The 23,193-nt window shown below is 44.2% G+C and overlaps 1 protein-coding gene across 1 annotated transcript in view; it reads right to left on the reverse strand.

The window, feature by feature from the left end:
• LOC122212119 (protein transport protein Sec16B-like) overlaps positions 1-22,764 on the reverse strand; it is a 41,332-nt gene extending 18,568 nt beyond the window's left edge. The window contains exons 1-12 of the mRNA XM_042925798.1: positions 22,701-22,764; positions 19,403-19,756; positions 17,711-17,823; positions 16,855-16,941; positions 15,999-16,141; positions 14,481-14,625; positions 13,394-13,545; positions 12,964-13,025; positions 11,466-11,601; positions 10,767-10,997; positions 5,033-5,130; positions 3,038-3,119 (exon numbers count right to left, since the gene is read on the reverse strand). Of these exons, the coding sequence (XP_042781732.1) occupies positions 3,038-3,119; positions 5,033-5,130; positions 10,767-10,997; positions 11,466-11,601; positions 12,964-13,025; positions 13,394-13,545; positions 14,481-14,625; positions 15,999-16,141; positions 16,855-16,941; positions 17,711-17,823; positions 19,403-19,698 (1,545 nt within the window). The 5' untranslated portion in view covers positions 19,699-19,756; positions 22,701-22,764. The remainder of the gene's footprint in view (positions 1-3,037; positions 3,120-5,032; positions 5,131-10,766; positions 10,998-11,465; positions 11,602-12,963; positions 13,026-13,393; positions 13,546-14,480; positions 14,626-15,998; positions 16,142-16,854; positions 16,942-17,710; positions 17,824-19,402; positions 19,757-22,700) is intronic.
• Positions 22,765-23,193: the final 429 nt, after the last annotated feature.

Below are 23,193 nucleotides of genomic sequence, written 5' to 3' on the forward strand. Positions count from 1 at the left end.
TGGGCTTCCCTTCTCCGGAATGAAGGGGAATTTTAGGACAGGAAATATCTATAAAGAAGCAATAGAACATCACAGAAACAACCCAGGCCCTGGATTCAACTGGCATCCCGCCTTTTTACTAGTTGTGTGACTTTGAGCACATTTCTCAAAACCTTTTTTCCTCATCTCTTAAGTGGAGATCATAATATGAGTTATATTCTACATAACAGTTATTGTTGATAATGAAATAAGATAGCTAGGTAAAGCACATAGCATAGTGCTTTGCACTTAGTTTGCCCTTTATAAATTATACATAGGTGCATATACACAGATGTACACACACACACACACACACACACACACACACACACACACACACGGAAGCCCAGCAAAAGGAAGGAGGTGATTTGTAGACCAGTCCATCTTCCAGTTTGTTATTGGAATGGGTAGAGCAAGAGATCGATAGTGATAGCTAAGATTTGGAAGTCAAAACAATCCCTAATTATTTGGTCTTTGTAATTATCCCCAGGAACAAAAGATGCTTTATCCAACTCCATTTTATAGTTACTCTTTGTTTATCTGGGCAATGCAGTGTAAATGAGGGTGATGATGATGATAAATCACAAGAAGAGCAGTTCTTACTGCACTCTGACCGTGAACCATACCCGCTGCTAAGCGTTTCTCCTAGAACGGTCACACGCATTGGGTACTATTATTATCCCCTCATAAGCCAGGCCCTTTCTCGCTCTAACGAAAGGAACGCGCAAAAGAAAAATCCTTGCTGAAAAGAACAAACATTTAGAAGTCATTCTTCTATCTCTTCCCTAGGTGATTTGAAAAAAATCACTGTAAAGCAGACGTATGGAGAGAAAGAGTGTGCAAGAGAGAGCATACACCTGACTAACTTCAACGGGTCAAGCATGGTCGTTGATCTGCTCAGATATTCTCTCTCCTTTACTCTTCACAGTAACTCTCTTGGTTAGGCATCAAAATGCCCACAAAGAGGAAAACCTGAGGCTCTGAGATTAGGTAACAAAGCCAAGCTCACAGAGCAGCAAGGAGCAGGCTCTGGTTAAACTTGTGATAGAAGCCTACATCTGGGTTTTCCGGCCGCCGTGTCTTTTCCACTCATTCCAAGTAACTAACAGCCAGCCTTTTCCTGGGTGCCAGATGCTAGGTCACTCTCAAACACTGAGATCAAATACCGCCTTGGCACATCACTTCCTGCTCCTCAGTTTTCTCACCTAAACACAGGGAACATTTAGTTAACTCTACCACTGCAGTGAGACCCAGTGGACCATATGTTGATTACATAATTTCCTGCATTTAGTGCTTTGTGACATGATGCACCGTCATGGCGGTGCATGGCATTCCGCTGAACTGTGAGCACTCCATGTTCCAGTATAGCCAGTGGGTTTGATGATGGGGCATGAAAGTCATCATCTCTCTTTTCCTTTCTAGGAATCGTCCCCAAGCAATAAGAAGAACAGAAAAGCAAAAATGTGAAGTCCATTTTCATTAAAACTGGGTGACAGCAAAAACCCAAACTTCAAAATATAAGAAAAGGCTGCCAAAGGTAGTGGAAATTGAACAGAGTGCAGGAGGGAGCAGAGAGAGAATTCCAGAAGGAGAGGATCCCACAGCCATCTCTGCCGACTTAGGAGAAGGAAAGGCTACACAGATACCCACAGAAAACCCCAGGTCGTGTGGGAAATGCCAGATAGCTTGCAATGTGGCCCTGGCCCCTCCCCAGCACAAACCTACCAGAAACTACTGGCCCAGGGAAGACTCAACTCCTGTCAAGGAACAAGCACAAAATCTGTACAAATACACTGTAAAGATAGAAGAAAGGAAGTAATATGAAAAACTAATGGAAGGTAGAAAGAACATTCACTGGAAAAATGTTACCACAAAACAAAGAGATATCACCAAACATTTCATCATGAATTTAAGTAAAATCATGAAACAATTTCTTCTATGAAGCAAGGGCATTATCACTAATGCTAAGTGATAAAAGCTCAGGAAGAAGACAACAACAGGAAGAGGCCAATGTGACCTGCAGAGCTCAGGGAAGAAGTGAGAGAAAAATCCGAGAAATCAAGATAAAACTGGCACAAAAATTAAGAGACAGTGTCTCTTTCATCAATATGGAAACACAGGAAGGGACACATAGGATGGCAATGAGAAGAGCAAAAAAAAAAAAAAAAAAAAAGAAGAAGAAGTGGAAGAAGAAAAAGAAGAAAAGGAAGGAAGGATGGAAAGAAAGAAAGAAATTTTAATTAAAGAGAATATAATCTGTACATGTATACGTAAATAGTTCATATCTATATGAAATGTGCACATATGGAATTCCTGAAAAAAAATAATAATAATGGAACAAAACAAATATCGAAGGATATAACGCAAGAAAACTTCCTTGAACGGTAAAATATGAATGCACGTATTAAAACAGTATGCTGTGTCCCAAGGAAAAAAAAAAAAAACTGCCCTGACAGCACCAATACATCCTGGTAAAGTTACTAGATTTCAAAGGTAAAGAAGGATACTTTGGGGAAAAAAGATACTTTCATAGGGAACTGTCAAGCTGGCCTCAGACTTGAGCCATCTCCAACTCTAGACAGCATGTAAGACCAAATATGTCCAACTTTGCAGGATGGATGTGCAGGGGGGGGAAAGAACGGTGGCCTTACTGCAGGAAGCCTGGGGACAGTCTGGCTCTCTCGCTATTCACGCACACTGAGCAGGCAGCTATGGTATTGTGAAAATGACAAGGTTTTTGGAATCAGACAGACGGAGCCAATCCTGGCTCCACTGCTCCTCGCTCAGTGATCTATGGTCATAAGACACCTTTGCACCTTAGTTCCCACCTCTGTAAAACGGGGGTAGGAATTCCTTCCTCTGTGTATTAAATGAAATCATATGAATGAATTGGGCCAGGTGCAATTACCACTTATTTTTAATCTTTAAAGTCATCACCTCGTTCCTGAGCTGTCCCCACCCCACCCCCCAAAACCCTTAGGACACTGGGGTATTGAAGGAGGTCTGTCACAAAGAATACCGTGGCTGCCTGTGGGATCCTCCCCGACATGAACTGGAAGAGGGTCTGCAGTGGGTCATTGGATGCCAGCGTGCTGGTAAAGCTGCAGAGAGAGACTACCGTTAGTGGGGACCAAGCCGAGAGAGGCTTTGACCCATTGCCAGCGGGGCAAACCCCCCGTAGTTCTCTATTTGACTTCAGCAGCTTCTTTCGGAACATGAACTTCTCTTTGCTTTTCTGCCGTGCCTCTGCTTGGCTCCCACTTTGGGGGGATCGGCAGGATCTTCATTCCACCACAGATGGGGCTCTCTGTTGGGGGTGTTTTCTGCACTTTGGCACTGATGCCCCAACTCTCCAGTAACCATTTCTATAGGTCTTCTTTGTCACGGAAATGCTGCACATCTCAGAGATCCCTAGAGAGCCCCAGCAGTTAACCCAAACATCTTCTCTGCGGGCCCCTCCTACCCAGTCACCCTCAACTTCTAGTCCCCTGAAGCAGTTCCCCTCGTGCCACGCCCACAGCCTCCAGGGCTGGTTTTCTGGCTCGTGAATAGCCTGAGTCTTTTACTCACATGCACTAAATAGCCATTTTCATTAACCAAAGAGGCGTAGAACAGGGACCAGAAATGATCTTCCTGATGACAAACCGTGGGATATGCTTAACAAGGATATAATAAGCTCTAGAGCTGATTTGAGATTTAAGCATACTCAGTAAGAGATATTTTTCACAATTCACCGGGCCCCATCAAAAATCAATGGCCCAAGGCAAAAATCTGTCGCAGAGATGTATGCTACAATGTGGGATTGTGGGATGTTCATTTCCAAAGCCCAGAGGAAAATCGTCCCTCAGAACAGGCTTTATAGGACGGGGGAAGAACGTGGTCTTTTATTTAATAGCACCCTTGCCTCGGGAGCTCAGAGCGCTTATCATAATAAAACTCCAGGGTTCCTCACCATCCTGAACATAATGAAGTGCACAGAGGTGTTACCAGTCCCTGGGAAGACTGAGGGTTAGAGTAGAAGAGAGACTCCACGGAGGCCGTGGTGGAGAAGGGTAGTGTGGCAGCCTTGAAGGGAGGTACCATCTTCTCAGCCATCTGCCCAACAGCCAATTTATGGCCAATTTAAACTTAAGTCAAGCTGAGAGGTTCACAGCTTCACAGCTTCGACTAACACAGGAAGAGAACATTTTGAGGGAACATCCTTCTCACGGTCTGATCCAAGCCTGCCCCTTATGGGAGGGCCCCCCGGCCCTCCCCACCCCTAACACATGTCTATCCCTGCCAACCCACAGATCTGGCTGCAGCTGGAGGGGCTTACTCAGGAACCCTTCTCCAGCACCCCTACCCCCCCCCCCCCATTTAATTCCCCTTATTCCAAACTCCTGGCTATGTGGTCAGCCTCCATTCCTGTCTCATCCTGGTTTGGGCATTCTTCCCGGTCTCGGTGTGCTGGCATGATCTCTGACTAAACACATTCCTTCAGTCTCGTCATGTCCCCTGCCCTAGATGAAGACTTCTGCTTGTAATCCCCTGTCCTATAAAGCCTGTTCCTAGCACAGCTCCTGCTCCCCCATATCCCGACCTTCCTCTCAGCGCCCACATCCCCCACTGCAAGACTCAGTGGTAGACAGCTACTAACTCTCAGACCCAAAGCTCTGTCAGTTAACCCTAAGTGGTCACCTATTCCCTCACTGATGGAACTATCTAGAACAGCCCCTCCCAAAGAGAACTACCGGATTGCAGAAACCCATGCAATTTTTGGAAACTCAGACCCTGAGAAATATTACTAAACTGAATATTTAACATAGCAGGTAGAAAGAATGTGTCCATGTCTAGGTTGTAAGAATCTGGAGAAGCAATATGCTAGGTCCAGGTCAGAAGAGAAAAACTGGAAGGATGCTTGGTGCATGGGGCTTCCCAGCACATCCTGCATTTGCCTCCCAACACTCCCTCCCTTGGCGGGCCTCTCTCTGCTCTCTGCTCCTTAGGTCTTCTTTGCCAGTGGCCTGCTCACCCACTCATAACCCAGCTGTAGGTCCTTGGGTCCATCTTGCTGGCGAGGAACAAAGCATGGCCCCACAAGTGGTTCTTCATGGCCCACTCCAAGGCTTCCTGAAAACAAAAGCACGTCACAGTCAGCATGGCCCTATTCACCTTCCCACAAACAACAAATGTCGATGGTTGGGTACTGCTGCCCTTGAGCTGTACAAGCTGGGCTCCCAGCTCGGAGCGTCATCTGTGAGAGGGACAAAGGAAGAACGGGTGCCTATTTCTCTCTAAGATGTCCCTTCTCCAGCCTTCACTTTATCAAATACATTCTGCTATTTCATCATCTGCCCCTCAAACGTAGCTTCCAGTCAGCCTTATCTCTTTAGCAGAAGTCACATGATACTTTTACGAACCTAAGCACCGAACACGAGAGAAGCACCGCGCCCCAAGGACTGAGTCTCAAAGTACAGGTAGCAAGATGACATTCATGGGGGCGTGTTACAGGAACGGTTTCTTTTTTAACAACTGTGGCAGAGACTGTTAGCTCCCCACCAAAAGCCATTGTCCCCTTCCTGGGCAAAGAACTGCACCCCATTTTCCCGCCTCCCATGCACCTAGAAGTGACTGAGTTCCAGGCTCTAGAATGGCAACAGAAATGGCCATATTGCATCCAGATCTGGTGCATAGAAGTCCTGTGCCCGGTCCCCCATGCCCTTTTCCCCATCTGGCTGGCTGGAATGAAGATGGCTTCTCATTCCATATAGACTATATGCTCAGGTGGTACAGCCTCCTACATGCCTTGAACTACTCCGGGAAGAAGGGCTGACCCACCGTTCTGCTCACCTGCCCAGGATGCCCACATGAATAGAAAGTAGCTGCCACCATGTTTGAGCCAGTTTGCATAGCAGTCGACCTGCCCCACCTAATATTATAACTAATTGCTTGTTAACTATCTAGTGCTTGTTATCTATCAACTTCATATGCCAAATTAATGACACCATTAACTTGGTGAGATGGGTTAGAGGCTGTAAGTTTTAACACACACACACTCACACTCACCTTTTCATTCAATTTTCAGAATTATATATTTGAGGTTTTGACCTGGTATTAATAATTTCTTTAGTGCCCTCAAATAATGCGATTTTTTGGACAGGAAGTCACTAATGAGGTAACTCCACTTCCAAGCACAAATTTCCTTGATCATTCTGACATCTCCCATGCTATCTTATTTGAAAAGGGAGAGAACAAATTTAAACAACCACAATTAGGAAATTCAACTTCACATCCACTACAAGCAAAAATGACATTGAGTTACTCTTTACATAGGTTAAACTAATTCACAACAGTATTTTTTTTATAAATACAGCTTTTCTATTTTTTCAATTTATTTTTGAGAGAGAGAAAGTGTGAGTGAGCAAGGGGCAGAGGGAAAGAGAGAGAATCCCACAGGGGCAGAGAGAGGGAGAGAGAAGGCGAGACAGAGAATCCCCAAAGAGGGCTCGAGCTCACCCAATATGGGACTCGAACTCACAAACCGTGAGACCATGACCTGAGCTGAAGTCGGATACTCAACCTACTGAGCCACCAGGTGCCCCCACAACAGTATTTTTTTAAGGGAATTACTAATAATTGGTTGGGAATCACCACTTTGCTCAAAAATTTGCATCTCCAAAAATATAATTTAGGAATAAGTGAACTGAGAACTTACATTGAGGATATTAATCTGACACAGTGCCAGAAATGAGACCCCAGTCAATATTAATAAAGGTTTTAAAGACATTTTGGTCTCCAGTTCCTCATGAACCACTCTGAGCCCCCAGAGTACTCCTTCTATCCCCTGCTCACCTCTGGGGCTATAGGTATGGCAGGTGGTGCAGTGGATGGTCAGAAGCCCAAGTTCAGACATCAGGCTGCCTAGATCTGAACCCTGGTTTTGTTACTTACTAACTCTCCTCATTTGTCAGTACATAAAACAAGAATAGAACCTAACCCACAGGGCTTCTATGAAGATAAATGAGACAATGCATGTAAGATGTTAAGTAAGTGCCTGGTACATAGAAAGCATTTTTTAAATATTTGCTTTTGGGGCGCCTGGGTGGCTCAGTCAGTTAAGTGTCCGACTTCAGCTCAGGTCACAATCTTGCGGTTTGTGGGTTTGAGCCCCGCGTCCGGCTCTGTGCTGACAGCTCAGAGCCTGGAGCCTGCTTCGGATTCTGTGTCTCCCTCTCTTTCTGCCCCTCCCCCATTCACACTCTGTCTCTCTCTCTCAAAAATGAATAAACATTAACAAATAATAATGATAAATAAATAAATAAATATTTGCTTTTGTTATTGTTATTGCTATGGTCATTACTTAATCTTTCTTAAGGAAAGAGATTTTTATTGATTTATTTCTGTATCCCCCACTGGATTCAATGCCTTAGAAGTTGTGGCTGTTTGACAAATGTTTCCCGAATAAATAAATTGTGAAACTCCAGGTCCCTACTCTATAGTGAACAGGAGGATGGTTATCATATGATCCCACTAATTTTCACTGAATATCATGTCTACCACTCATTTAAAATATAATATCACATGAATGCAAGGTGTTATATGTATAAGTGATGAATTACTGGGTTCTACTCCTGAAGTCAATATTACACTGAATGCTAACTGACTAGAATTTAAATAAAATTTTGGAAAAAAATAAAATAAAATATAACATCATATACAGATAAACAGAGATTAAAGATTCAAATGTAAAGGTGAAGTCACAAAAGTATTTGAACCTTATTTTCATAAATTAGTTTTAAAGTAGGAAAGCCTTTCTAAATATCACCCCACAAAAGTAATTTCGTACAGAAAGTCCTTAAAAAGTAAAGAGCTCTTACAAATCAATAAATAGAGATCAAACACCCAACAGAACAACATAGAAGATCCATGACAAAATAATTCACAGATTAGGGGCACCTGGGTGGCTCAGTCAGTTAAGCAGTTAAGCGGTTAAGCATCCGACTTCAGCTCAGGTCATGATCTCACAGTTCATGGGTTTGGGCCCCCCATCGGGGTCTGTGCTGACAGCTCAGAACCTGGAGCTTGCTTCAGATTCTGTGTCTCCCCTCTCTCTCTGCCCCTCTCCCACTCATGCGCACATGCACACTCTCCCTCTCTCTCTCTCCAAAATAAATATTTTTAAAAATTTTAATTCACAGATTAAAAGATATTCAACTTCATTTATAACAAGAGAAAAGAACAACTCCACTAAATTTTATATATGTATATATATATATATATATACATATATATATATGTATATATATATATATTTTTTTTTTTTTTTTTTTAACCTTTCAGATTGGCACATATGAAAAGCTTGGAAACACCAAATTGGTAAGAGTAGGGAAACAGGAACTCTCATATATTGTTCATTGAGTAATTGGTACAACCTCTAAAAAAGGGAATTTGTTGATATTTCTCAAAATTTCCAGCCATGTACCCTTTGACTCAACACTTCCATTTCCAGAAGCTATTCTAGAAATCATATGTATATTCTCCTACACAGCAAACGACATTGGTCCTTATCACAGTGCTATTTGTAGTAGCAAAAGACTGTTAATAATCTGTCAATCTATCAGGGTTTTATTAAATAAATTATGATTTATCTTTAGAAATCTATGCAGCCATAAAAATAAGGAGGAAGACATTTATATATTATAAAGAACAGGGTTCAGAAAAATGTGACCTGAAGGCCAAATTCAGCCCACTGCCCATTTTGGTACAGCCCACAAACTAAGAATAACTTTTCACATTTTTAAATGATTGGTAAAAAATTAAAGAAATAATAACACTGGGGCACTTGGATGGCTCAGTCAGTTAAGCATCAGATTCTTGATTTCAGATCAGGTCATGATCTCACGGTTGGTAAGTTGAGCCCCCCCCCCCCCCCCCCCCCCCCCCCCCCCCCCCCCCCGTTAGCACAGAGCCTGCTTACGATTCTCTCCCTCTCCCTCTCTCTCTGCCCCTCCCCCATGTGCCCTCTCTCTCTCTCTGAAGATAAACTTAAAAAAAAGGATAACACCTCATTACACATGAAAATTATGTATAACTCAAATGTCTATGTATATAAATAAAGCACAGCCACACCCATTCATTTACATATTGTCTGTGGCTGCTTTTATCAGACAATAGCAGATATGAGTAGTGGCAACAGAGACCCCATGGCCTGCAAAACCCAATGTACTTACTGTCTGTCCTTTTACAGAAAACAACCGCAACCATGTTATAGAGTGTTTTCTAGGATATTTTGTTAAATGGAAAAAGGAAGGTGAAGAAATGGTATATGGGAGCGCCTGGCTGGTTCAGTCACTAGAGTGTTTGACTCTTGATCTCAGGATTGTTAAGTTTGAGCCCCATGCTGGGAGTAGAGATTACTTAAAATAAAATCTTTATTTTTTTATTTTTTAAACTAAAATATTAAAAAAAGAAATAATATATGGTAAGCTATAAGGAACAAAAGGAGAACATAATCTTACATGCAGAAAACATCTCTGGATCTTTTAGAGACAGCCTGTTTTAGAGACAGGCTGAGAGGGTGGGGGCATCATCTCTTCTCTTACATGCCTTTTATCTTTTGAGTTTTGAATCATAGTGATTCAAATTGATTTCAATTATATATTCCAGTATTTAAACTCTCTTTAAGACTTCTGTAAAATGTGAGTTCAACTTCAAAATTAAACAAGGCATAAAAAAATAGGTAAGTATATGAGGTGATTAATGTTATTAACTCCATGGGGAAAATCCTTTTACAATGTATTTGTACATCAAATCATCGCATTGTGCACTTTAAATATCTTGCAATTTTGTCACATATACCTCAATTAAATTTTTTTGAATAAATAACATAAGAATAAAAATCATCTAATTTACATATCAAAAAAACAAGGCATCTCTTCATCTGTTGAATTAAAGTATTCAATATTGGTAGGCATACCTGAGATATAGCTGGTGAGGATAACATTTATAAACAGACTTTCTGGAAACTAATTTAGTGTATATGTGAAGAAGCTTTTAAAAGTGCGTACCCTTTAACTTATAGTTCCATTCTAGGAATCTATCCTAAAAAAAACAAGAAGATAATCCAAAGATTTATATAACAAGATGTTCAAATTGTGTAATTTATAATGGGTGACAAAATTATAAATAGCCTATATATTCAAAAACAGTGTATTAGATCAATAAAATATTTAAAATTCATATCATAGAATATTGTCCATTTGTTAAAATGGTACGTTTTAATACCATGGGAATATTACACCATATAATCTTAACTGAAAAAATAGAAATAATTGCATATGTAATTTAATTCTATCTTTAATATATGTGCATAGAAAAATGCTAGAATTAAGTATATCAAGATGTTAACAGATTTTTTTTTAATGTTTATTTACTTTTGAGAGAGAGCAAGGGAGGGGCAGGGAGAGAGGGGGACAGAGGATCCAAAGCAGGCTCTGTGCTGAGAGCAGACAGCCAGATGTGGGGCTTGAACTCATGACCTGTGAGATCATGACCTGAGCCGAAGTCGACCACTTAACCAACTGAGCCACCCAGGTGCCCCCAGATGTTAGCTTTTAATGGTAAGCCTATATAATTTTTTTCTTTACACCTTTCTGAGCTTCTTAGGTGCTATAAAATGAGTATAAATTACTCCTATAATTGGAGGAGGGGTGAGCGATGGGGGCGTAGTTACTTTTTAAAAACAAGCATGGAAGGGCCACACCTGCCTTCTTCCTGCCGTAGTAGAGCAGTTTAGTGAATTTCTCTACGATCTGTGCAGGCGTCTCCACGCTGGGGGGAATCTCCCCGGTGAGCAGGTTCGGGGTCCCTGAGCTCAGCACCGGCCAGTCCTCGTCGGTCAGGTTGATGAGGTTGGCCACTGGCGGCTGCCTCTTGTACTTCTCCAGCTTCTTACAGTCTTGCATCAGCAGCTCCGCAATGTCAGATCCCACCATGGACTGCGAGGCAAAGAGGGTCATCCTGAGGGAGAATCCTATTGTCCTCGGGCCGGCAGCCCCTGCTGAAGAAGGAGGGCACCAGAGCACCTGCCGTCTTCATGAGGAGGTCAACTTCCAAACACAAGACAGGGCTTTCTCGGACTATTGTATTTCACACTTCAGCTTCACTCTCTCATGGTGATTTTCTGCCTGTCAGGAGCCACCAAGATTACCAGAAATAGGCCCACTCTTACAGTTGTGTTATGTGGTTGGTACAGTAACCCCAGGCCAGGGAGAAGGGCAGAGAAAAGACCATCTTTAGCAAACTGCGTTGACATCTGAGCAATTTTTTCCCACTTAGGGCCATTTGTTGCTTCTTTAACATTATCTTTTATAATCATGTCATAAACCGAATCCTCTCTATCCCTGAAAGACTTAAATTTCAATCCAGCCTGCACCTGCTCACCCATCGGAGTGATAATACTTTACCCCATTCTGTCGACAAAGGAGAACCAACAACTGCCACAGTAGAGCTGAGTCTCTGCTCCTCTGTGTCTCAGATTTTTGGCTCTGAGCTGCTTTCTGCTGGCAAAATGTCATGATGTCCACCTTGTGTACATCTTCCCTATGGAGAGATTTCAGGGAGCAAAGGGTGAGGGGCAGACTCTTTCGCCTCACAGCACCGCAGGCTCCTTGTACAGAGGGAGGGTGCTAGCAGAGGGTGGGGGGACTGAGATAGAAGCCTGACAACCCAGGGCTGGGGTACTGAGTCCATAGTTTCCTTGATGAACAGAAAGGGACTTCAGAAATTCTCTCACACACCCTCCCCATTTTACAGATGAGGAAATTGAGGCCCACAGTGTACCTGCCCAGGGTAGCAGGCAAGGGCACAGACTTACAGATGAGGAAACTGAGACCCACAGGGTACCCTGCCCAGGGTAGCAGGCAAGGGCACAGACTTTGGAGTCAGACCACCTTGCGTTTAAATCTAGCCTGCCACGTCTCACCTTATAAAACTACCTCCATATAAAAGGAATTAACAACATATATTAAGTGCTCAATAAATGGGCAATATTATTTGCTCCAGGTCATTCAAATAAAATCAATCCAATTGGGACCAGCACCCCAGTGTCCACACAGCCAGCTCAACGTTCTATCCCCCATCTGTATACCTGTGTGTAAGAAATAGATTTGACACTCACTTTTACTTGAAGGAACTGTCAAAATACTATGGGCTTTCCTTGGAGGGGGAAGCTTCAGGATAAGTTTATAGAATAGCGATGATGATACATAAAGGGCTTCCATATGCATTATCTCACTTGCGTCTCAAAGCCACCACTTAAAGTAGGCACAACCAGTGTTACATCATTTCCGAAAGAGAAAACTAAGGCTCAAAGAAGACTAGCTGATCTGTCTGCCCTGAGACCTCTAGTTAGTAGGATGCGTGGGCCAAGGACCCAGCTCCTCTTGACTCCAGCCAGGACTCTCTCCACCAGAGTGCCCTAAATATTTATCAGAAACTTGACTAAGAATTTAAAAGCAGTTCTAGCTCAGTCCTGCAGAGGGCAGACTTGCACACTGTCCAATAACTCAACACAGACTATGCTAGTCCTCTCTAGAAAAAGGCAAGAATTTTTTTTTCCACTGTGATCCACTTGTCTATGATTTCCCAGGCTGTGCTCCACTTTTCTGCCAGTACCTGTTAAGTGCGGAGAATGTTAAAACCTCCTACCACGTAGCTCCTGCAAAACAGAACTGTTTTCAGATTTTTAATCTTAATTTTTCTTTCTGCCCTTCAGCTAGCAAATTGTTTGTCAAAATGGCCCAGGCCACATTTGTCTCAATCTTGTTGCACAGAGTATTCTACTCCAAGGGGGATAGACATTTTCTTTTAAGGAAGCCAAGAACAAATCCCCAAAGTGCTGATCTGGGCAGGCAGATTTTGTAAGTTCAAAAGCCCTACTTGGCAGCTCGTAAGATAATTTACCTGATCAGGGGTCCTGAGAAAGTCCTCATCTCTTCTTGTTCTTCAGAGTCACTAAGAATAATCTGGAACAAAAAAAATCATATTTGGTGTCCCAGACTATATCCACCCAAAGCCCCTGTCAGTCAAGTCCAATATCAGAACCCATGGCTGTGGCCCTGGGCTGTGGCTCAGTGCCTTGTGGAGAACACAGGAGGACAAAAGTGAGTTCTCCAGTTGTCGAAAATGAGCTAATAGCATCTCAGGAAAAACAAATCTAGCATCACTCCTTTGAGAGAAGATCCCTACCTTTCTTTCACAAAACATACCCCAAACCACGGAATGCCTGATTCAGTTCCCCACAAGGGCATCCCATTGCTGGAGATGTCCAGACTCAGGTCAAGGAAAGCAGAAGGCAGAATGCCAGCTTTCCGGGACACAGAATCTCATTTACCTCCATGCTGTGCAGTTCAACAAGGGCCGTCTGTCCATCACTGGGAGAGCTGGGACCCACACGCACCAGCTGACCTCCTGGCCCAAAGCTCACAGGCACATGAAAGATGTAGAACTTCATGGGTGCCTTGGGACCAGCTGCTGAGACATCCTCTGACCGACAGACACGTGGACACTGTTAGCATTACTGCTGCTGCTTTTCTTTACTTTAGAAGTACACCACTGACATATTTCTCTCCAAATTCCACCTGGGCCAGGATAAGACTCAGGGCAGGTGACATAATTAGAAGAAGCCCAGGCAGGGGCATCTGGGTGGCTCAGTCGGTTGAGCGTCCGACTTCAGCTCAGGTCATGATCTCATAGGTCATGAGTTCAAGCCCTGCATAAAGCTGTCTGCTGTCAGCACAGAGCCTGCTTTGGATCCTCTGTCTCCCTCTCTCTCTCTCTCTCTGCCCCTCCCTACTCACACTCTCTTTTTCAAAAATGAATAAACATTTACTTAAAAGAAGAAGAAGAAGAAGAAGAAGAAGAAGAAGAAGAAGAAGAAGAAGAAGAAGAAGCAGCCCATGCTACAAGTCAGATTTAAGCCTCTCAGAATATGTCAGAATATAATGTGAGAATCTGCTAGTTTGGTCCAAATGGCAAAACACCAGGCCCAGACTCCCAGCGATGGCGAGAGGCTGGGGACTCTGGCTCTCATAGTCGAATACTCATGACAGGTATCCTACATCCAGACAAAGCAACTATGCTTTGTGGCCTGCCCTTGCTTTACCAAACTGACTCTTGCCTTCGCTCTCTTCACCTGTTATACAAAAGTACATCTGGGTGCCTCCCCTCCCAGCCTGATCCTGACGCCTACAACCCGGGTTCCCTTCCAAGAATCAGCTATGATGCAATCTCCAGTACAAGAGAAAAGGTGAGAAATGGAGCCTCAGTGGCCTCTCTGCCCAGGAGAAACTCCTGGCAGTAAACGGGGCAGCCGCAGTCCACTCTTGGAAGTGCAGGGGAAGGGTGACTTTCCAAGAGGTTGTCACCCAGCCCTCTTCTCACAAGACTCAACCAGTTGCTTAGATCATGGCAGTACCCACCAGCCTGAATTGGACTCCAAGCTGCCGACGCCACAGGATCGTAGGGCTCAGAGTCAGCTCCCATGTACTGACTGAGCTCGTAGGCGCTAGAGCTGAGACCAGACTCATGCTGCCGGAGAAGGCTGGACTCATTGGCCAGCGATGGCTGGAAGTTAAAGATAATAAAAACACACAGGAAGGATCAGAAGCACTTTCAGAGAAATGGTCCTCTCGAGTGTTCCTTCAAAGCAACAAAGTTGAAACTTTCAAATAAATACACCGCATGTGGATGTGTTGAAAGAAAAAAAAAGTGATCATTTAATTGACAGGTGTTGGCTAAAAAAAAATGAATTAAGGCCTAGTGGGAAGAGTGTAGGCCCTGAGGCCACGGGACCTGAATTCAAATCTCAGTTTTGTCGGGACGCCTGGCTGGTTCAGTTGGTAGAGCATAAGACTCCTGATCTTGGGGTTGTGAGTTCAAGCCACACTCTGCACAGCGTCCAGATTACTTAAAAATAAAAAAATAGGGGCGCTTGGGTGGCTCGGTTGGTTAAGCGTCCGACTTCGGCTCAGGTCAAGATCTCGCGGTCCGTGAGTTCGAGCCCCGTGTCGGGCTCTGTGTTGACTGCTCAGAGCCTGGAGCCTGTTTCAGATTCTGTGTCTCCCTCTCTCTCTGACCCTCCCCCGTTCATGCTCTGTCTCTCTGTCTCAAAAATAAATAAACGTTAAAAAAAAATTCTTTAAAAAAAATAAATAAAAATTAAAAAAAATTAAAAAATAAATCTTCAAATCCCAGTTTTATCGATACCTAGCTGCTGTGACCTTGGACAAATGATTTAGGCTCTCTGATGATACCATGGGCATATATCACATAGTCTGTACCCTGCACTGTTAAGCCTTAGGTATACAGGAGAAAATGTTCTCAAAAATCATACATATCTAATCGTGGAAACAAAATTGGTATAAGACTGTCAAAAATCAATAGCTTGTCTCTGCAGTATCTTTGCAACTTTTCCAAAAATCTAAAATTATTCTAAAATTAAAAGTTTATTTTTAAAATATATAAGAACGCCATTGTGTGACCCAGCTGGTATACGCAGTAAGATTTCAGAAGCGAGCACTGGAAGAGTCAAGAGAGGTTCCAAGCTCTGCTTTTCAGACCGGAATTCAGAGAGTCTAGCAACTCCCCACTTGCTGGGTAAACCAAATTGCCAGTCCACTGGGGTACCGGTGACAGCCTCTCCTCTTTGCCAGCACCTCAGAGTGACCTGGGTGACATTTCCTGATCCAGCCACACACACACACACACACACACACACACACACGCACGCACGCATGCCAAAGGGCCAGATCAGGGCCCCAGGAAGGCAAGGAAAGGAGGAGGTATGAGTGGAGGCTCCATAGAAAGGGGACGATGTCACCGCTCAGACCTCTGGCCACTGGCCACCCCCACTCCCAAGTGCCCTGCCCTGCCCCTATTTCATTGTCTGGTATGATGCACTGTCACAGTCCACCAGCCCCCGTGTCCCTTCAGATTACCTCATTCTTCTGGGTTCCCGTTAGCAGACTCTCCGGAAACAGGTCCCCAGCCCTCTCCGGCCTAGTGTTAGAAGCAGGACTGTCTTTATAAGAGTTCCGACTCTTGGATCTACAGAAAATCACAGGAGCAGGTGAGGGGGGTCCTGGGCAAGCCAGCCAGAGTGAGCTGCAGACTTCTGCTGCAGAGCGTGGGCAGTGTCAGGTGGCCTGTGTGCCATAGGGAAGAGCATTGTCCTCCCTCGGCCACCCCAATCTATCAATACCAGAGAAACGGGAGCTCCTGGGTTCCACAGTGCAGTTACTGGAAGTAACCCAAACGCTGTGGAGAAGGGCTGGTCTCTGCAGCCTGACACCCTGCAATGACTCAAATCAGAGCAGCTGGGTTGGTGAGTCGGTCAGACACGGTCAAGGCACCAGGCCGAAGGACACCAGAACAGGTGTTTGTGTAAAATGCTCTTCTCTGCTCACTCCTTCCCAGGGGCTATCCCATTCTCCGCGCACAGGAGTGGGCAGAGGAGAAACAGCCCAGCCTCGGGCAGGACCCGATTTTGCAAACTTCGGCCAAGCCACATCTGTTCTGAGGCCAATAAGGAATCCAGGCTCTCGTGTAGGGTGGACCTCAAGTAACCTCACAGGACTCAGCTGACCCCAAGTTTGAGAGCTGCCTCTCAGAATTAAGACTCCACTGACAGCTGGCCTGGGCCACCCTGGGCTACTCCCACAACCCCGTGGCCAGAGTAGAAGCAGACGGGGGTTCTGGAGACAGAGACGAGCACCCGATTCCATAGACTTGCCTAACAGAGTGTGAGTTTGGCTGGATCGTGTTGAGCTGGCCTCTCCTTTCACACTTACAGACTATTCTGGTTTTCGTGATGATGCTCACTGAGGTACTTTTGATCTCGGTGATCTTCCTGCCACATATAAGGACTCTCTCGCCTTGGCACTGCACCCTCAGAGAAAACAAGATCAAGACAGGTCATTTCCCATTCCTAAAAGTTTAGGAAGACAGCAGCGAGCTGTGGGGCTGAGTCACCGGAGCACCAGAGATATAAAAACATGTTTGCCAAATTGAATAAAATTGAGACGTGAGCGCTAACAATGGGAGTCAACAGAACGCTCCTCAGTCCTTCCTGAATCAACCACCTTGGCTCCATACAATTGTATAATCATGGGGATCATGTGTGTGCGCTCTCAGTTTTGAAACAGATTTCTCTTTGCAGGCAGGTCAGAAGCTGCCATCGACACATACCTAAAGCCTCAGTATTGGCAGAGTATAAATTCCTGTGGGTGCATATCTGCCACCCTCAAGGTAAATGACGGTCAGACTCATCACAGCCCAGCCACACGCTTGACAACTTCATTGTTAAGAACTGACTTCACGGTTACTTGGTCAGAGACTGTAATCTTGGCTGTAACGTGGAGTGGAGGAAAAAATGTGGACGAAGTACGAACTAGCCATGACACTGGTAACATAATGATAGTTTCAGGGCTATCACTGACACATACAAAGGAAAATGACTTCTTTCTGTCTCTTCCCCTCAAGACATCTGGCAGTAGTGTCTTTGCTGTGGCCTCATCTGGCCAAGGGAGAAGTGGGTGAGGACAGGGGTTCTACCTCAGCCAAGTAGGATGGCCAAGACGAGGCTCTGAGCACGCCCTGTCTACCAGATCAGCTGCACCACCCCAAAGGCTCTTCGGAGATTATTCCATACCTCTTTCTTCCTGTAGCTGCTGCGGGGGTCTGTGGTAGTAATAATCTCCATAAGCATATTCTTCCCTCAGGGTTGGAGAATGATAGCTCTGATACGGATCCTCAATGCCTGGCCTAAAATATCACAAAGGTCAGTCATTCAAGGATGGTAAAAAGAGAAACCAATGGAGGACTTGACAAACTAAATAACTTCAGAGGACAAATCTGTGACCTCAGTCTAGAACCCGCTTTAAAATTGCAGTTAATTCTAGATCCTATAAACAGAAGATCCAGAATCAGCAGGAGGAGGGCCTTTATTTCAGAACAAGGCTGGGATTTTTAGAGCAAAATCAAGTGTCTCGTTCTCTTTGATTTCCCCTACTCCTCAAATACATACATCCAACAATACATGATGTTATTTTAGAAAACCCTGCCCTGAAATTATCTTAGAATACCCCTTCCTGGGGCACCTGGGTGGCTCAGTCAGTTAAGCCTCTGACTCTTGATTTTTGCTTGGGTCACAACCTCACGGTTCCTGAGTTCGAGCCCCATGTCAGGCTCTGTGCTGTCAGTGCGGAGCCTGCTTGGGATTCTCTCTCTCTCCCTCTTTCTCTCCACCCCTCCCCCATGTGTTCTCTCTCTCTCTCTCTCTGTCCCTCTATATATCTGTCTCTGTCTCTTTCTCTCTCTCTCAAAATAAATAAATATGCTATAAAAAAAAAAAAGAATATCCTTTCCTGAGATGACTGTGTAGGTACCCAACAGGCCATTGTAAGTCCCATGCATATTACAGATGGAAATGAGATGAAGAAGTCACATTGGACTCTCTTAAATCTGACTGCTTTCATTGCCTCTGTCCTCGACATACCTTCTTTGAGAAGTCAACAATACAAAACAGATTGAGGAAAGAATGTCACATTGTTAGTCTTTTTATTAACTAATAATTCTTTAATATTTCATGGAGCAAAGGCTTACAGTAATCGTCATAATTTCAACCCGAAATCTGTAGGCAGGTAAATATCACTCCACCTGGAAAAGCTGAAGTAAAACATACATGACTTCCAATATCCCATAAAATATTAAATCCTATGTTATCAATCAGGATTCACGAACAGGAATTCCAGATTCTCCTAGCATTACCTCACGGAGACCTCTTCATTCTGAACCTGGAGACTACAAGCTTGTACCTGCTTTCTTTCAGGTCAATTTCATTTTTTTTAAATGTTCCCATTTACTCATCCCATGCATATTTTTTCTGTATGCCAGTCACATGCTGAGTACTGTTCTAGGCACTGAGTCTCTTCTTGGTGCTGGTGGTGTCAGCGTGAACAACACTGAGAAGTTTTTATAAGGAGCTCTAAGACAAATTTTCCATAATCTACCAATATTGCCTTTTGCCGTCCCCGAGTCAAAGGGTCTCATCTGCTATCTTGGATGATCATTCTTTCTACTTTCTGCCCTGGCCCTAACACCCAGTCACGCTGTGATTGCCTCTTTAAGAAGCCCCACCAGAGAACAAAAAGGAGGGAAATACTATTTTCAGTTACCTAAATCCAATTTGGGAGGGGAAAGTGTTTGGCTAAGTCAATGTAATAGGGTGGAGAAGGAAAAAGAAGAAAAAGAGGAAGAGTAAAAGGAAAAGGAAGAAGGAAGAGAACGATCTACTGAGAAGCACGTAGGAGAGCTGGGTGAACTCCAAGCGTGAGAGCCATACCTTGAATACAACTGACGGGGATAACCACCTTCATAATAGTCAACTCCCAACACAGGCTGACGCCTTTCCCCAGGCCTGGATGCATAATGGGGCTGCTGGTTGTCCGTCCTGGGGTCCTGCTGCGGCTGGGGGCTCCTGTGCGTGTCTTGCCATTGATGGTACCTCTCTCCATTGTACCAAGAGCGAGGAACGGGCCGATGGTTTCCATCTCTCTGAAGCCCTCGGTCTGGATCCTTTGATGGTGCTGTGGGCCTCCCCCATGGCTGAGGTGGCCACTGAGGAGCCCAAAATTCCATCCTTGACCCTCAGAATTTCCCTCGTGTTTTTATTCAGTTATGTAATTATTTTCTGTTCCTGCAGACAAAAAAACAAAAAACAAAAAACATCATTTTAGGCTTATATCTAAACATGATGATTGATTAGGTTTTCTGAATAAAGCATCTACAGTCCTCAAAATCTTTTATCTGAAACAAAACACCTGGGCAGTGATATAGAGATATCTGGGGGAAAATCTCAAGCAGACACATGAAATAAATAACAGGCTGGACAATTATACTGATGATGCTTTAAAAATTAAAAAGAATATTTGGAGCAACAAGAGGTGTAGGAGGCAGGAGAGACAGAGAACAGTCATAGATTAAGCTCCAAAACATCATCAAAGTATCCCAACTAAATACATGTTTGTTCATTTATCCCCACCAGCAATTATTCATTCAACAATTACCGTGGAGGTCCCCTGCTATCAGAGAAGTAAGTGCGCATAGAGACAGGCCAGAGTTTAAATCCTAACTCTGCCACCTATTAGCTAGTTCATTTTTTTCAAGCTTCAGTTTCCTTGAGAAATGGAATGGGGATCATAACGACTCATTTGCAGGGTTACTGTCAGAGTCAGTGACAACTTATGAAAAGTACCCAACACACTGCCTCGTATATAGTAATTGTTCAATGAAACAAGTAGCTAGTGTTTGATATCAGAGATAACATTAGGGCAGTATGAATGGATGCAGACATTTCCTAAACAAAAAGAAGCTTAAATGGATCTCAAGAGACATCTTTTCTGAATCCTTAAATTAACCTCTTAGAAGAACTGGGCCCTATGATGTGGCCCTGCCTGCCCTTCCTCTAGGGGAGACAAGTTTGGGATTGCTTTCATGGCAAGCCAGAAAGCCATGTCTCACTAATCTTCCTGGCTGGAGACTTTTAAATCTGGAGGTCTCCTAGCATCAAACTAATTTTCCCAACTTATCCTTCAAAATGAGAAATAGCTCTGAAGACATACTGCCTTCCAAGTTCCTCCACCCCGTGTCACGGAGAAGAAACTGCATCCAGCTGCCTCCAAAGAGAAAGCATGTGTCAGCCCTTACTGGTGACTTGGGGATTCTCTTATGGCAGGAGGATATATTACCTCAATCAGACCTCATTTTTTCTCTCCTGGGAACTGTTTTAGGTTGAAAGACTTGGATCAAATATGGTTAATTTGCTCCCACTCCTGAAACTCCCAGCCTAATATAAAAAAAAAAATCATATCGGAACAAAAGGTCAAAGGGTATATGTTGAAATCAAGATATCACTCTGCTTGAATGCCATGGAGCCAGGGTCCACAGCTCTGAGCCAAGAGCTGTAAGCAGAACATACCAGAAGGGCAAGGCACAGAAGTGCCTTCCACCTCAGATCTATCACAGCTCAGAAAAACTCCCACCTTCCTTCCTAAAGTGTCAGCCCCCTCCCTTGAAAACAGTCAGGTGCGATGAAAGCTTTTTCCAAAAAATCCCAGCAAAATCCAAGTGCCCCAACACAGTGAAAGGGCACCTGGGTCCTCCCTGAAGGTCTATAGAACTCAATACTATTTGGACACAAGTAAACTCAACAAGAAGAAAACCTCTTTTGCCTGTCTTGTCCCCAGATATTTTCACTAGACAGCCCTTCTCCAACCACGAAGGCACAAAACCCAATCTCTTCACTGAAATCACATCATTCTATTATTGAGATATCAACTCCCATAGGTTAGACCTCAGGTTATAATTATGGACACCAAATGAGGGGCGCCTGGGTGGCTCAGTCAGTTGGGCATCTGACATGACTCAGGTCATGATCTCACAGTTCGTGGGCTCGAACCCCGCGTCAGGCTCTGTGCTGACAGCTCAGAGCCTGGAGCCTGCTTCGGATTCTGTGTCTCCCTCCCTCTCTTTCTGCCCCTCCCCTGCTCACGCTCTCTCTTTCTCAAAAATAAAATAAACATTAAAAAAAAAAAAACAAAGGACTCCAAATGAAAGGCACCCAAGATTCTCAAAGTGAAGGCATCACATCTCCAGTGACAAGCCACACTTCCACATTCACATAAGTGACCCTCCTGGCCCCAGCAAGGGTGATATTGACTTTCCCATTCTGACAGTACAGCTGAGCCAAGAGAAAGAAAGCAAGGGAGCGAGCATCCCCACACACCTGCTCAGACGGCTTCCCACCTTCCGTCAGCGTGGCTTCCTTCAGCTCTCTCCAGGCCCACAAGTGTCTCTCTCCTCTTGGAGAATGTCAAAGTCCAGGCGCCACATCTACCAAGACTTACCTGGCCTTCAGACCTACAGCCAGTCAGTTATCTGTTGCAACCGCCTGGCTTCCATGGAGCTGATTCACTAGGGCAAAGTACAGCCCGGATACCCCAGCCTGGGACAGGCCTGACTTGGCGTATTTGCTCGGAACCCTGTCGGAGGCTGGTGCTTCTGTTTGCCTGGTCATGGGCTGAGCCAGATTGACTTACATCCAAATCCCAGAGCAAACAAGGAACCGAGAAAGCAGGGAGAGGAAATCCAGAAAGCCTGAGGCCGCCTGGCCTGTGAGAAGAGCACCACCTTTGGGGCATTGACTCATGGCGCTGCAACTGTCGGCCCTAATGCTCAACCTCTCGGAGTCTCAGTTTCTTCCTCTCTAAAAGGGAAATAACCATACTTAGCTTGTGGGAGTCACTATGAGGATTAAATGTTAGTAAAGTGGCACCTGATAGAGAAATATATATGCTTTATAAATAAGTATGATCTTTTCCTTTCAAAACACAGGAGCTGGGGCACCTGGGTGGCTCAGTCAGTTGAGTGTCGAGTCTTGATTTTGACTCAGGCCACGATCCCAGGGTTGTGGGGTGGAGCCCCACGTTGGGCTCTGTGCTGAGCGTGGAACCCGTTTACGATTCTCTCTCTCTTCCTCTCCCACTCGTGGTCTCTCACTCTCTCTCCAAAATTAAAAAACAAAAATTTTTTTAATGAAAAAAATAAGCTAATTCCACTGGTTGAAGCAGGCAGACACTCACTGGTGGGTAGTAAACAGCTGGTTTGTCTGGTTTGGGTTTTTCTCATTCATGTTTCTCCCTGTCGGGTTCTGATTGTGTAATCACTTGTGTTGTCCGACGGAAGGAAAATGTATCGAACTGAAGGCACCGGTCAGTTTTCTATTACAAAAAGAAAACAATTTTTTGTCTTTAAAAAATGCATTTCTTCAGGCAGACACGGAGAAGCTCATGTCCACTTGTGAATTACTATTTTAAAATTCAGCAAATCATCATGTTATACACCTTAAGGTTACGTAGTGTTATATTTCAATTACGTCTCAATAAAGCTGGGGAAAAATTTTTAAAAATTCAGAATTTGTTCTAAAAGCCTCAAATCACTTATTCTTTCTTTCAACAAATACTTACTGGGGCCCTGTTATGTACCAGGACTTGAGACACTTAACTATGAAAGACACAGGCCTTGACTTCAAAAAGCAAGAGCAGGTTACCCTCTCCTGTTGTTAGTCTAGGGAAG

The sequence above is a fragment of the Panthera leo genome, chromosome F3 (assembly GCF_018350215.1).
Source record: "Panthera leo isolate Ple1 chromosome F3, P.leo_Ple1_pat1.1, whole genome shotgun sequence".
NCBI classification, from domain to species: Eukaryota; Metazoa; Chordata; class Mammalia; order Carnivora; family Felidae; genus Panthera; species Panthera leo.